General features: G+C 32.1%; 2 protein-coding genes across 2 annotated transcripts in view; one reads left to right on the forward strand and one right to left on the reverse strand.

Annotated features, from left to right (window-relative positions):
- Positions 1 to 7,945, reverse strand: part of LOC132544230 (short transient receptor potential channel 4-associated protein-like) — a 31,721-nt gene extending 23,776 nt beyond the window's left edge. The window contains exons 1-2 of the mRNA XM_060207803.1: positions 7,844 to 7,945; positions 1,765 to 1,887 (exon numbers count right to left, since the gene is read on the reverse strand). Of these exons, the coding sequence (XP_060063786.1) occupies positions 1,765 to 1,887; positions 7,844 to 7,945 (225 nt within the window). The remainder of the gene's footprint in view (positions 1 to 1,764; positions 1,888 to 7,843) is intronic.
- A 712-nt stretch (positions 7,946 to 8,657) lies between these two features.
- LOC132544222 (uncharacterized) lies at positions 8,658 to 10,172 on the forward strand. The gene has a single exon (XM_060207794.1). The coding sequence runs from the start codon at positions 8,658 to 8,660 to the stop codon at positions 10,170 to 10,172; it is 1,515 nt and encodes a 504-aa protein (XP_060063777.1).
- The last annotated feature ends 4,603 nt before the right edge of the window (positions 10,173 to 14,775 follow it).

The raw sequence follows: 14,775 nt of genomic DNA on the forward strand, positions 1-14,775 counted from the left end.
CGAGTAGTGTATTGCTAATATTATTACATATTGTGTTATTTCAATAAATAAACAAACCAGAAAAGGCAGACATAAATTTGGTTCTGTTTATTTACAGCCCCTTGAAACAACAGATTAATTTATCCTGTTTGAAGCATGGAATATTTTCCTATGGTAGCTGTGCTACTGTAAACAATAGTCAACCCCAGTAAACTGATGCTGTCATCCTTGTTCGGATGCTCTGAGTCAATTCGGATGCTCTGAGTCAAATTTTGACTAAGTTAAAACATTTTCCATGGTCCCTTAGATTTCCAGATAAGCTTTGACTATTGTTACTTTCATTATTTGCTATCAATACATGATGTAGGTATTAAAATACACTTAAATATTTATGGTCTTCATTCATCAATTGTCATCAGAACGAAATAAAAAGTATACTAAACAACAGACATTGAAAGTTTGCCATGATACCATCAAGTAATATTCAACAATTTACAGGTGACTCTGAACTGTTTTCCATCAACAATGTCTAAATCTTTTGCATGTATAACATATTTTACTGCAAATAAGGCCCCTCCCCAGAGACAAAAATAATGCTCATAATGTTATGAAACAATAAACAGAAAACAGAAAAAGTATTCAAGTTTAAAACCATTTTGATTTCTACTCATGAAAAATTACGACAATAAAGCTGGGCCCAACCTATGACATGAAATTTATTCCCAGGCTCGAACTCGTAAAAATTTATTCCCAGACTCAAACTCATAAATTTCGATCAGAAGCCAGAAAGTTAAAATATGTGCTTATTTCCTATGTCTGACTCACAACACGAAAGTAGAATATTTCTGATTGGTTGCATTCAATCTTCTTGGCAGTTTACCTTAATAAAGGTGAAAGATAAAAGAGAACTTGTTTGAAAGAAAGAGAAAAATCTTCACAATAATGGTGACAGACTTGAAAGTCACTTGAGATACTATATGATTTAGTTTCGCCACCGGCGATACCTATGATGATAAAGGATTAGAATTGTTTACAACGAAGGATGATGAGGTGAAGTACTTAGAGGCAATGTTATAAACAATAGCTTGGTTAGTAGCTTTCATCTCAGCAAAGACTGGATATGTCCGACCTTGTGAACATGTTACAATGTAAATTTTCACAGGAAGGCTACAAACTGTAAATCGTTTGACAAGTTTAGAGGTGAGATAATTCTTCCTACTGATATTGAATCTATTTAGTTTGATCATGATCCTAGAATATATCAATATTATTGAAAGTTGCTGTTAATACTATATTCAATGAATGGCTGAAGAAACAGCCTTGAAATGTTGGATTCATTGACACATCAAGCTACAAAAACCCTCTTACAATTGACAGATCACTTGTTCTTGAGCAAACATATGAACTCTAGTGTTTCATCACAAAATTTTAAAAGGAGTGATACTCTGACATTATAATAATTTTAAAAAACATTCAGAATCTGCCTTATGAGCTACTCTTTCTACACTACTTCTAATTTCATGATACATTTTTATTTTGATTCTAACAAGAGTAGCTAATAAGAAGACTGCGAAATAATAATGTACTTTTTTTAAGTAAATGAAATGCACAAGATTTCTAAGGAACTGCCATATCCAATGCCAACTATTGACCCTGTGTCACCTGACTATTACCTAAAAGTTGTTTTATTTTTGGACGATGGACAATTTGAACAACACCTTTGTACTCTTGAAGATATCAGCCCCAAGATGATGGCGATATTCAAAATGATAAATATGGTCTCACCTTGAGATTTTCCCAACACAGGTCATCTTCTGCATCTAAGCGGACACTGAAATGATCAAGCTCTGCTATCAGTTCTGGAATTCCACTTCCATCACTTAGGTCTTCAACAATGTGTTCAGGTAGCTGCAAACAAATCAATAACAATATGTTACAAAATGTTAAGACAGAACTCAAAGCTCTAGATTTTTATTTCAATGACCAAAGGATTGATGTAATTGTAGAACAAACATTCTGTACAAGAATTTTCATGCTCTCCAAATTGCAATTTTTGCAGAGGTTAAAATAACAATAATTTTCTTTAACAATACAAATCACACATAAATATCATACATGTAAGACAATATTAAGACGAGACTGATATTTCTTTTTTTATGATTCAAGAATTTGTTAAGAAATTTCTCCTATTTAAGGATTTCCTGTTAAGTTTTGTAATTTGCTGTTCTTCACTAATTAAGGCAACAGTAGTCATCAAAATATATGAAAGTATGTTGTTCATGAAATGTCTATCTGATGTATATTTGTACTTATCCAAATTTGAAGGGAAATTATCAAGCAGTAGTTGTCTGCTAGGCTGGTACCACCAAAATTAATTTGTAATTAGTAAAAACATTGAAACACTTGTCTGATGGGACAAGTGAGAAATATTGTCTTCATGTTATTTATCTGTATTCTGAAACACTTTCGATACTCACAGTAAAAAAGTGAAAACTCTGTTTATACCACAGTGAATGTATACAATGAGAATAACAGAAGTATACTCTATAAAGAAAGTACAGTGCTACTTCCCCAAACTTATCTTTCTTAAAATTGATTAACTTCTTAAAACGGAACAAATTGTGATGTACAGAATAACATTCTCTTTATTATAGTAATAAAAACTATGGCTGTAACCAGTACTCCAGTACCTGTATATGGGTCAGGTTTTAGAAAAAACTGGGTCCAAATTGTGTACCCAGGTACCTGTCAAAATAGGAAACAATCTGTCTTCTGTCTGTGTTTACATTTCAGATTATTAAAGAAATACATCTCACTCATTTGTTCTGTTTTCATTCACCAAGGATGACAAGTTATCTGTTTGTTACATTTCCACATTAAACATTGTTGTACATGACCGAAATTTCGTTTTTGGGAACCATCAAACACCTGTGTATACACAGCTGACTTGTGTACTGTACCCTGTTACCATGGATAACATATTTCATTATAATGTCAGATAAAAGTCAGGTACCCAGGTACATGTCAGGTATTAAAATTTGGGTATGTGGTCCAAAAATTTTGAACCCCTGACAGCCCTGATAAAAACCTTCCAAATACTGATCCCTTTCAATTCCTAATACCAAACTGATTTTGTGTCCAAAACGATTGAAATATACTGAAAATCACTTCAGAAAAACGACTTAACCTGAACAATCAAGACACCAAGTTCTGAAGGACAGACCACAAAATCAACACCTGTGGTGACCGTTGCAAGTTTTATGCCCCAGGTGTGTATACCTGTCACCGGTAGGCTTTGTATACAATATCTACCCTGATCAGTAGGATTATAATTTATAGCTCCAATGACAAATTGAAACTATATAAATGAGTGTTGTTTCACTGAAGCAAGAAACGGTTACAGACAATATGAAAATGAGGACTGATGCAAAGTAAGAAAGCCACACTTTCACATCTAAATTCATGAGTTACATGAATCAGGGTTTTCCATAATTTTGTTAGTAGTAGGCTGTGTAGTGAAAGTAGGAGGCTGGCCTGCCATGTACACATATTCATCAAATATATCGGTTGTTACACTTTTGAACAAGCCAACCATGCAACCAGGACTATGTCTGACTGTTTGTAACCTTATGTTTCCTCCGACATTACCGGGCAATGTACAGGTTCATAAAACCACGTATAGATTACAAGTATCACTGTTTTTTTCCACTTATACTTTCACTTTTCACAAATATTTTTACACTATAAAACTTTTTTCTCTGTATTCAGTTGGACTGGTTGGTTAATGTTATGTACAGAATCATCCTCGGTGGTGCGTTTGAAATAAAAAGACATACAAAGTGAATTTGTAAGGCACTGCATCTGCACGTTTGCAATGCCATGACAGTTCAGTAGGTGTGATGTATTCTGGTATATGTAGACATTACAAAACAAATCAGAAAAGCTCCATGGTTAAAGTTCAATATCAGTAATGTACTGCAATATGTTGTGATTACAAATTTTTTCCTCTATGCATGTTGAACAAATATTTAAAAATATCATTTAAAATTCAAAGTGATCAGTTGGGACAAGTAATTATCTCTTTCCGACAAGTGGATTTACCTGTAACTGTAATTAAAAATTGACAAATTGCTGTTTATTTATACCAGTTTCTAGAGATACTTCCGTTGTTTCATTAAAATTAATTGAGCCTGTAAACTTTAATTGGACATGTAAATTCTGGAGTCCATTAGCCAAAAGGGTCTGCAGATGCTAAACTTGTCATGCCAACTGCTATATCTATGCATGATCCGTTTTGAATGCTGTTTCTTGTTATTTCCTTTGGAGTATTTTTACTTATAAAGAAAGTAAACTATATTTTGACAATTTTGATTTTACACTGATGAATTTGCCTTCTAAAATGTCTTTCCGTTTATATATATTTTTCAACATTTTATTTTCCTTTCTGATGGTTAAACTTTAATAATCAGTAACATTTTAAGGCGTCCAGTACAGCGATTACAAAATTTTGATAAGTTCCAATACTATGGGCTCAAAATTAAGAGTTCCACTGGAAAAATATTGATGGAAAACTCAAAAGTCCGCGACCAAAAAATCACTGATAAATGACAAAACGAATATGTCAAAACTGTATTGAATGTTCAATGATGAAAAAGTACATACATGTGAAGTGTAGGCCTATAGAGGATCATCAATATTAGGGAGGTCGGCGACGGTCATTTACAGGCTTATTACGTTCTGTTGGAGCAAAAAACCCCATTTTTTCGGGTTTTTCACACTAAAATTAAAATATCAAATAAGCGTAGTTGGGGGATAGAAATATATCAAAATAAAGTTTAAGACTTCTATTTTCTTATTTTGGTAATTATTTTGTAATAAGATATAAATTCCTACCATTGCATGGAGTTCGAAGTGAAGTCGTTTCCAAAAATTCGGCCGCCATGTTGATTTATGTGTCAACAAGTGTGCCAAGTTCAGAATTAAATCCGCTGGCTATTACTGGACCAATTTTTACCATTAATGGCTTAAAATTTAGGAAATATAGTCTAGTTTTTGAAACTGAGTGATCTCTTTTGAAAAAGTATAGGGATCACACTGTAAAAAATATAAATTTGCAAAACAGTGTTTTTTTACCGTGATATCACTTCGCCGCGAACAGGGATCACTCGGATTATGGTAGCCTGGACCTTCATCTAGCGATTGGTAACCAAGGTTTCAACAAAATAACAAGAGCAGCCAGCGGAAATCATTGGATATTTGAATGACTTTTGCCACAATGTTTTGTTCGTATGAGTTATCGAACTTTGCTGCTGCTGCAGGCCGGGTGCAAATCCTCCCGACCCGGTAAACAAAATTGACCAATGGGACATCAGTATGTCCATTCGGAACATTTTGGGGTTTTTATGTTAAATATCAAAGGAAACATTCGATTTTCTTTAGGATTTATATAAAAGTATGTTTTAGAACAAAAGAAAAAACGAGGGGGGGGGGGGGGGGGGGGGAATAGTTGCTGTGGTTAAGAAAATATGTTTGGGGGTATAACAAAAACATTTTCTGAACACAGAACCATACTTTACTTTTCTTAATCTTTTAAGTCACAAATACAAATTATTTTCCATGAAATAAATGAATGAACATTTGATGAGAAAACAATTTTCTCTGTAAAATATCATGATTATACTCCCTCTCAACTAGCCCATTCTTCTTAACTCAGAAAGTTGATTTTGGTCTATATCTTGGTTGTTAAATTCCTTCTGAATGTAAGAACTGCCCTTCTTTATCAATGCAAGGGGGTATTGTTGAAGTGATAGAAAGTTGTTTTATTTATTTTGTTGAAATTCTTTATATTTTTAATTGTTTTGCTAATTTATGACACTTTTTAAAATCTCTTTTATTTATTTAAGTTTTATTTTACCTTATTTTGGTTTCTTTTTAAGTTGTCAAATTTTTCAGAGGAAGAATAATAATTGTGATTTATTTAATTTTTAATCTAAATAAATCTTTTTCTAAAAAAAAAAATTATTTTGATTTATTTTCTTTTTAGTTTTTTTACACGCTCTGATATACTGATTTTCATTTTATTTTTGGTAAGTGTGATAAGTTTTATTTACAATCCAATACACTTTTTTATTTGCAGTTTGATAAGTATGTGATGATTGTTTTTACTTTTTTTTCAATACTATCAATGAATTAATTAGATAACAATTTTTATGACCGTTAAATTTTAACATTGATGTTAAAAATAACTTATGCTAGATAATGACAGATTTACCTATTTTTTGTGCTTTTATCTTAATCTTAAGGATAAACTTATAAAGACAAGAATAACCGTGTTTCAACTCTTAAGGCTTATAAAAGGTGAACTAATATGAACAGGAACATTTTTTCTCAAATGATACTGTTTGTAGGAGTAAAAAAAAATTGGGGGGGGGGTTCACCTTCTGAGAATGTTTGATTTTGGGGTAGGGCTAGGTTTTTATAGAAATACTTGGTGCTGTTAATAGATAGAGGTACAAATATGTGCTAGTTGCATTCTACATATTTCTATCTTTAAAATGATACCTTATACACCATACAATAGTTTATATTCTTCTCGCATTTCATGATTAAACACAAATTTCAGGTTTTATCCAAAATTTTCAAAACGTAGAAAAACAACCTTAAATGTTGCAAAAAATTGTTGTTTTGAGTTAAAACTTGATCATTTGTATGTAGAAATAAGCATTCTTATATAAATTGTCATTTTATTACCACCTGGGAGTAGTTGAAGATCTTTTTGTCCTGAAAAAATGTTATTTTTCGTCTTTTCGGGGCTAAAAATATACCTCTTTGGCAGCTGTATTTTGGAGCTGTTGCTTTCAAAAAAATTTTTTAGGGGAAATATTACATATTTTCTGATAAAACATACAAAGATCAACAAGAAACACCATATAAAAAAAATTCCAGATTTTTTTTGAGCTTTCTGCATCAAAAAAGTCATTTTTTCTGAAATTTTCGATTTCGTCTCAAAAAGGGGCTGCGCAGGGTATTTGATATCAAAATATTAAAAAAAATAATGATCTTAAACCCTAACTGGAATTTTTTTTCAAGAAAATGCATTGTGATCTGTAAAAATAAGGAGATTTGGATAAATTGGGTGATTACTTTTTAAGATAAAGTTCTTCAAAAGTGGTAGTCTAGCAAAGAGGGGTGCCGACACATTTCTCAAAAAAACTAAGTCCAAACGAATAATTCCTCATGTTCAGCTGCCAATTTTTTTTTTATCTGTCCCCACCTAAACTAAGTAAATGTTTCTTTTTGAAGCTTAAGGGGAACTTGGCACCCTACAACAATCAGACAATACATATCATAACCACATTTTCAGATATAAGGCCTCAAACATGCCTCTTTTAGAGACTATTTGCTAAAAACAGAAAAAGGGTCGCTTTTCGAGGTACAAAAATTGATGTAACTTTTGAACCGCTCAACCGATTTCCAAAATTTTTGCACCAAAATTCCTCTTTCTTTGAGTTTTGTCCAAAAAACATGTTTTAAAATGTTTTCTAGGTGGTTCATTTTTTGAGCTGACCTCCCTATCAATATGTCATTAAACACAAAAGTAAACATAAGAAAATTTGTTTCAATGACAACGCATTTTCTAATTCTAAATTAAATTTCATCCAAAAAAGCGATTTCAACATATCTATAAAACAGAAATGTGATAACAAACCAAAATCATGCTCACAAATTCAACAGTAAAGAAATTCTATGCAGGGCGCATGGTAAATATAGCTAGGTCCTATGACAAATTGAAAATGGATACAACAATGTCAAGTAACCATCCCATTTTGGTGAGCTATTTTTCGTATTCAGAGGTCTTACTCACCTGGCTTATTCGTCTGTATGAATTTCCGGAATATTGCCATAGCTCATGAGCAAGGAAAACAGAGTTTTTGTTGACAGATTTGGCTATTTTTCTTCCAAGCATATTTCTTTCGATGTGATCTTTTCTGTGCTCGGCGGTAAAATTTTCATGCGCACATAATTTGCGCATTTCCGTAAAGTCGCTTCTATCATTATGCAAGAAAACATCATATCGCTTGGAACTTAAACGCAAAAAGGCGAAATTGATTTCATAAAATATAATTAATATTATCATCTCGAAAAGATATTTAGAAGAATCTTAGGTATTCATGCCTAGAATTGAACTGGTAAGTTCCGATTTTTATTTTAAACTATTTAAGCGACCGGGTACCGTGTTATTGTTGAACTAGGTTACCCTTGGAGAGAGGTCGGTGTAAAAAAGTGTATTTTAAAAAAATAATGAAAAATGTTTATTTACGGACAAGTAATCGAACAGTATTTAATCTTTATGAATGTCTCAGATGGAGTGTGTCTTCGGTAATTGCTTGCTTGTTTTCGAATTGGCAAACTGCCCGATAAAGGTTTTGACAGCTGAGCAGCAAACACAATTTTAATCTCACTGGCAGTAGTTATGTTGATAATTCAATTGTAAAATGATATTTTGATAACACTGACAAGGATGATATCATATAACTTATTCGAAGAAATGTATCACTTCATGTTCACTTTCACCTTGACTCCGTGATTCTAATGCTTGTGGAATACATTTATAATTATCATATGTGGAATAACCAGGATCTTAATTCTTGACTAGGTTAGCCATTGGAATGCTAACAATGTCTTATGAAAACCACATGGAGAATGAGCGAGATGTCACAAGCTGTCTTATAGATTATAGCGATGGAAGTAAGTATACTGACAGAAGTACATTTAAAACAAAGCTCAAATGTGATTGGACTGAAGGTGTTACTGGATGGCAGAACATTGTGCCATCACCACAGTATGTACCACATCATGTATCAAATGTGATCCGGAAAAGAAAATCTGATAAATTGCCAGAATGGCAACGTAGTGCAAATAGTGATCACTTTGCAGACATGCTTGGGGAAAACTCTAAAGCAGGTGTGCGTTGTGTCGGAGATGATTTCGAAAATTTTCCAATTCCTCCATGGAAAGCAAATGTTGAACAAGGAACTTTTCGTTATGTCCCTAACAATGGTTTTTATCGGACAATTAAATTCCTAACATTAGATGAGAGAAGAGAATGGTTCACAGTCACAAAGAAACAACCAGAAAAGGTTTCAATGAGCTGGCAGAACAAAAGATTTCAAAAGGAGTTGAAACGCCAACTCAGAAGAGAATTTTCAAATTATCAACATTATCGTCAGAGACAAAGTCCAAGTGTATCCATGCATGAATCTGTTGACACTGCTAATACTACAAGTGAAAATCCAACAGCAAGAAGTGAATCCCGCAGATCAAATCGGCGTATCAGAAGCACACATTCACAAAGCAGCTCATCGAGTCAGTTAGCTGAACCACAACAGAAGCCATCTGAATCTCCAATCAAGAGTGCCCCAGTCAGTAGCTATCTACAGAAGTCAACTAGTGACCTCTACATTGAAAATTTCACACACAGAATAACTGCTTTAGAGGAGGAGTTGAAGCGGGATTCCAGAATTGTACGAAAAAATCATGATGAACCTTCAGCTACAAAAAACAATTCAAAATCAAAGAATTATAGTGTGAAAGACTTAGCACAAAAACAACGTGAAAAAGACACAACACCGCGACAACCACCACCTTCTAAAGAAGTCATGTCAAAGGAATCATTTGTTATCAAACCTGTAGGTAACCGAGATCTCAAACCAATTGAGAAACCTGTCATGCAAAATACAAGTGGAGATGGGGACAAAACAACAGTTACTCAGCTCAAGTACACTAATAGTGCTTCTGTGAATGGAGATGGAACTGTAATGAATTTTCCAAATTTTCAAAATCAAGACAACATTGGTAGTGGTGAATTAGATAAGACTTTACATTCATATAAAGTAGCCATCGAAACAACAAAACAGTCGTTATTTCAAACATTGTCTGCAACGAAAATCAAGAGAAGAGCATCAGGGAAAGGGTTTACTTCACCTGCTACTATAGGTGCCTGTGAGAATATATCGTCAAATAATGATAACATTCCAGACAAAGTGGGAAAGAATGGCCATCCAAGAGGGCATGGCTCAATCACTCAAAAAGATGTCAAAGCACAAGATAAAAAAGGACCAATTGTAGGAATACTGCCAGAGATCTCTGGAAAGAGACTTGAAGTCCCCCCAACTGGTCATCGCTGGTTATAGTATCAGATCTTACTGTGATTCAAGTCAGTTTGTTGTAAGTGTCTATGTAAATAACAGATTTTGATTTATTTGTGAAAAAAATTTGGGTGCCTTTGTTTAAAGTGATTAAATGTTTATTATCATACAATTATCAAACATGCAATATATCCACCATCTTTGAAAATTCAGAATTGCAAATTTCAAACATTCCAATATTTGATACATGTACCTGGAGATGGAGCCTATACACAGTGCTTACATTTTATGGTAAAAGAACTAGATTCTTCTCTATAATCTGTTGTGAAATAATCTGAAAAATAATTTTGATTTTGTCTTTAGGAAACTGATACAGCTAATTGAAAGGAACATGCAACCAGACTTATTTTCATCAGCAAACAAAACAAGATGAAATCTCTTTAAGATAACAACCATGTTTACAGTATCACATATTAAACTTGGTTTAAAAGTAATTTCTTTTATTTTTTTTATTTTTTTTTCTGACTAGTCTATAGCACCATTTCCAAAATTTTGATTAGTATCATAACAAAGTGTTTCTGGAAGTTTGAGTAAGTCCCACAGGAAAAGCATGAATCCAGACTGAAATATTCGAGTCCCAAAAATTACTTGTTTACTTTATCATTTTGTTTCTTAAAGGAGCCAATGCCAACTCAAAATTGTTTCACAACATGTAATGATAAGGTGACTTTAATCATGAATCATATTGATTTATATTGTCTACAAACAATAAATGTATTGTCATTTAATGAATGAATGGTCAGTACAAGTTTTCTTGCTCATAGTTTATCAAATATGTTTGTTTTCTGACTTTGTTATGGTGTTCTGTTTATAATTTTTATTGTATCTTTTTGAAAATTAGATTAAATTTTATTTTTCTATACTTTTTCATATTTATTGTATGATCTTATATTTGCCATTAAAAAAACGTGTATACCACTCTTAAATAGTGACAAAAATCCATAATTTTAACATACAAGTTGTAAATGATGAAAACTGAGGGGATAATTTGAATGTTCATACATGTGAACATACCACATTGGTCTAATGGACACAACCCAATCTTTTTTCTTGGAAAGAGGTTAGTATAGGTGTGCTATGGGATATATAGCTTTGAAATAAATTTGTTACAGCACAATTTTCAGTCGTGACCCCTTACCACATACCAAGCCAATAAGTAATAGTTGCTGAAATTTTTTTTTTCTTTTTCAAATTTCAAATTGGATTTTTCTCTACCAAAGTCTCATTCCTCCACACATTTGGCGGTGAAATCTTTTCCAATGAATAATGTTACTTAAAGCATCAGTTTAATGTTTCTGTAAACATATACAGTATTGTATATATATAATACTTAGTTTTAGTATGGTATATACTATTTCCTGTGTCCCAGTAATATGAATCTCTTGGTAATAAATCTAGTCTTGTAACCTAATCTAAATAATGTTAATTATTCAGTAGAAACATTATGTACACATATGTAAAACAAGAAATTGATACCACATTTACATTTCATTTCCTGTTACATGTATGGCACTGCTCAATGAAATGGTATTATGATACTGCAATAATTTTTAAAAAAATATATACATATCAACATATGTGAAATATGTAGGTTTTGGAAATATTTCCATGTATCCAAATTATAGTATTCTTTCAGATCTATCTTATGAAAAAATACACAAAAATATGGAAACAGAAATTACATGCAACTGTAATATCAGTATCTCTTGTTGAAGGAATTGAGAATATATATAATGTATGTATATATTGACACCTATATACTGGTATTTATGTGTTGTTTTTGAAAGCAAGGAAAATGATATGTTTTTCCCTTAGTCAAAATTGTTAGTTTATCATTAATTTCAAATTTTCCAAGAGATTTATTTAATTGTTTTCATAGTTACTTCAGACTTCGCTCATAATCACTTTAAAGCCCTTAAATCAAGCATAGCATTTCATACCACAAAACACCCTTAACTTCTGGTTAAAATAATAAAATAAAAGACATTTTTTTATCATGGGTTATTTATCAATCTGATTAAAAGATGGCACATTGAACAATTTATGAATCAGAAATGTTAAAAAGAACTTGTTTTACCGTGAAAGCTTTACAGAAATAATAGCACAAACTCTTTTGTAAATATACATGTAAATGAATGAAAGAACAGGTTTTTTTTTCTAATGCACCATTCAGTATCAAACTATTACAAAGGTATGTGAGCAATGATATATGCAATCAAGACTTTGATATACATCCACAGATTTGGTTCCTTCTGATATTAATAGTGATACAAAATCATGCGTTGTGATATTCTCAAAAGTTTTTTTAACACAATTATGATGTATTTTTATAAAAAGTGTAAAACAATTCAAGCCGATTTGCATCTATTTCAGTAGACATTCCATAAGCTTTGTCATTTCGAACCTCACCTCCTCGATACTCAGGAGTTACAATCACTTTATCTCTCTGTACCCTTGAACATTTCCTGGCTAAATTGAAGTTAAGTAATTTGATTGGTCTAGTTAGTTGCAGGAGAAAAAAAACTAACCAATCACAGACAGAGATGCTCCTTTGAAGACTATAAAGGAGCTACAACACATTTCAAAGCCAGTAAGTACATCGGTATGCCTTTATGTTCATCAAAGGATCAAACTAGCCTTCTCATCTTATCCACAGGGTGTCACATATAGAACCTCCAATATTGGCAAGAAATGTTCCAGGGGTGCAGAGCGCAATAGTGAATGTAACACCTGAAGTATCAAGAATGCCAACCTCTTTACTTTGAGTCAAAGGCAATGTGCTGTCCCCTCGGAAAATTACCCTATTTATCTGTCAATAAGTTCAGGGAACCAACACATGGCTTTTAATTCAAATGCAGAGTTTCTTTTTTTTTCTACTGGACATTGAAATTGGTTGATAATGCTAGTGAGCAGCAAATTTATAGTGGGCTTATTACCAGACGTGGGGTTATTACTTGATTAAGATAGTACTGCACTATAGATGTGGTTAGTATTAACTGTGATACTAAGCTCAAGGACTGCATGATACTTATTCAGATTTTGGCACAGCTTTATTTTGAAATATTTCTTGCTTATAAAATTATTTTTACAAAATGTGGGTGCCTTAGATTGCCTTAGAATTAGATTTGAAAAAGCTTCTTAATCCATTGGTAGCAGCTTACTTTTCTGTATTGCAAATTTTTCGACAATAAAAGTTTGCAAATTTTTCAGTATCTAGCATTCATTTAGTACATCTTGTATTTGAAATTGTTAAAGAATGCTTTGATTTTTGTACAGGCTGTTAATTGGTTTTAAAGATTTGATAAATATGTACAAGTAACACTTCTTTTAGAAACATTTTTCAAAAAGACGGATAGATTTTCATATTTAGCAATGATATGGTTGGTTGGTTACAAGTTTTCGATCGTCATGACTCTTAGCAAGAATGTCATACCATCTATAGCTTGACTACTGATTGATGGGCTATACCATGTCTTGTTAATCAACATGTCTGATAGATTGAAAGGTGTTGAATGAATAAGATAGCTGGAGCATAATATATGACGGTCCCATCTTTTACTTTAAGTATCAATAAATTATGTTCTATCTTAATTTCAGAAATTGAAAATGAAATAAAATCAGCTATTTATATATAATATACTTTTAACACTATGTACTGTGTGCCAATTCTTAAAACCTTTTCATACACTTGATTCGTTTATTCTAATTTTAGGCAATACATGTATACATAGAAAATCATTCTAATCATTATTCAGCTGATTGACGAGCAGACTAATGTATATTAAATTTTGTTATTTCAAATTGAACATAAACGTGAACCATTTTAAAGGTATGATTAAAGAAAAATGGATATTAGTGTTATTAATTTATTTTTCAAGATTGTTGTACCAGCAATTTGTTTGCAATGATTAAATCTCACAATTTACAACAATTTTAATTTTCTTATTCAGTTGTGTCTTCATTAGAAATCCCTTTTTTATTCCTCTTTTTGATATTTTATTTAATATACAATTGTACCTCACATATTATGAATTGTTTACAGGGGTTTCTACCACTTATTCTATTTTCTCTACAGCCTTAATTGACTTTTTTTGTAATCAAACTGGTTGCTATGCACTTATATGTTGTATGCCTTGTTCCATAGCCAATCAGTGTATACATGTAAACATATCATACACACAACAGGACAGAGTGACAGAAGTTTATCATTAGCCTCAGTATAAGTATGGTGTACTGAAATTTATTTACTATTATTATTGAACAGACATTGTTATCTGGTAACGAATGATACTTGATTCTCTATCATTTGCTCTGTAATTTAATTTGGTTTGAAACAAGCATTTTCATTAGCCTTTTTTTGTTTGTTTGTTTTATTACCTCCATAACATAAAAGACAACAACAAGAATTGGCATCATGTTGTAACGTCACATTAGACTGCCCAAAGTAATGACACAAGAAATTATCAAAGAAAAATTACCATTATAAATGTCAAAAGTATTGCAAGCTGTGATTGAATTATAAGAATTAACTTGAATCATTGTCTTTGTTATTGATCCGAAATACAAAAGCAAAGTGTGCTTTCAACAT

This window comes from Ylistrum balloti, unplaced genomic scaffold (assembly GCF_031769215.1).
Source record: "Ylistrum balloti isolate Yb309-2 unplaced genomic scaffold, AGI_CSIRO_Ybal_v1 Utg369784, whole genome shotgun sequence".
Taxonomy (NCBI): domain Eukaryota; kingdom Metazoa; phylum Mollusca; class Bivalvia; order Pectinida; family Pectinidae; genus Ylistrum; species Ylistrum balloti.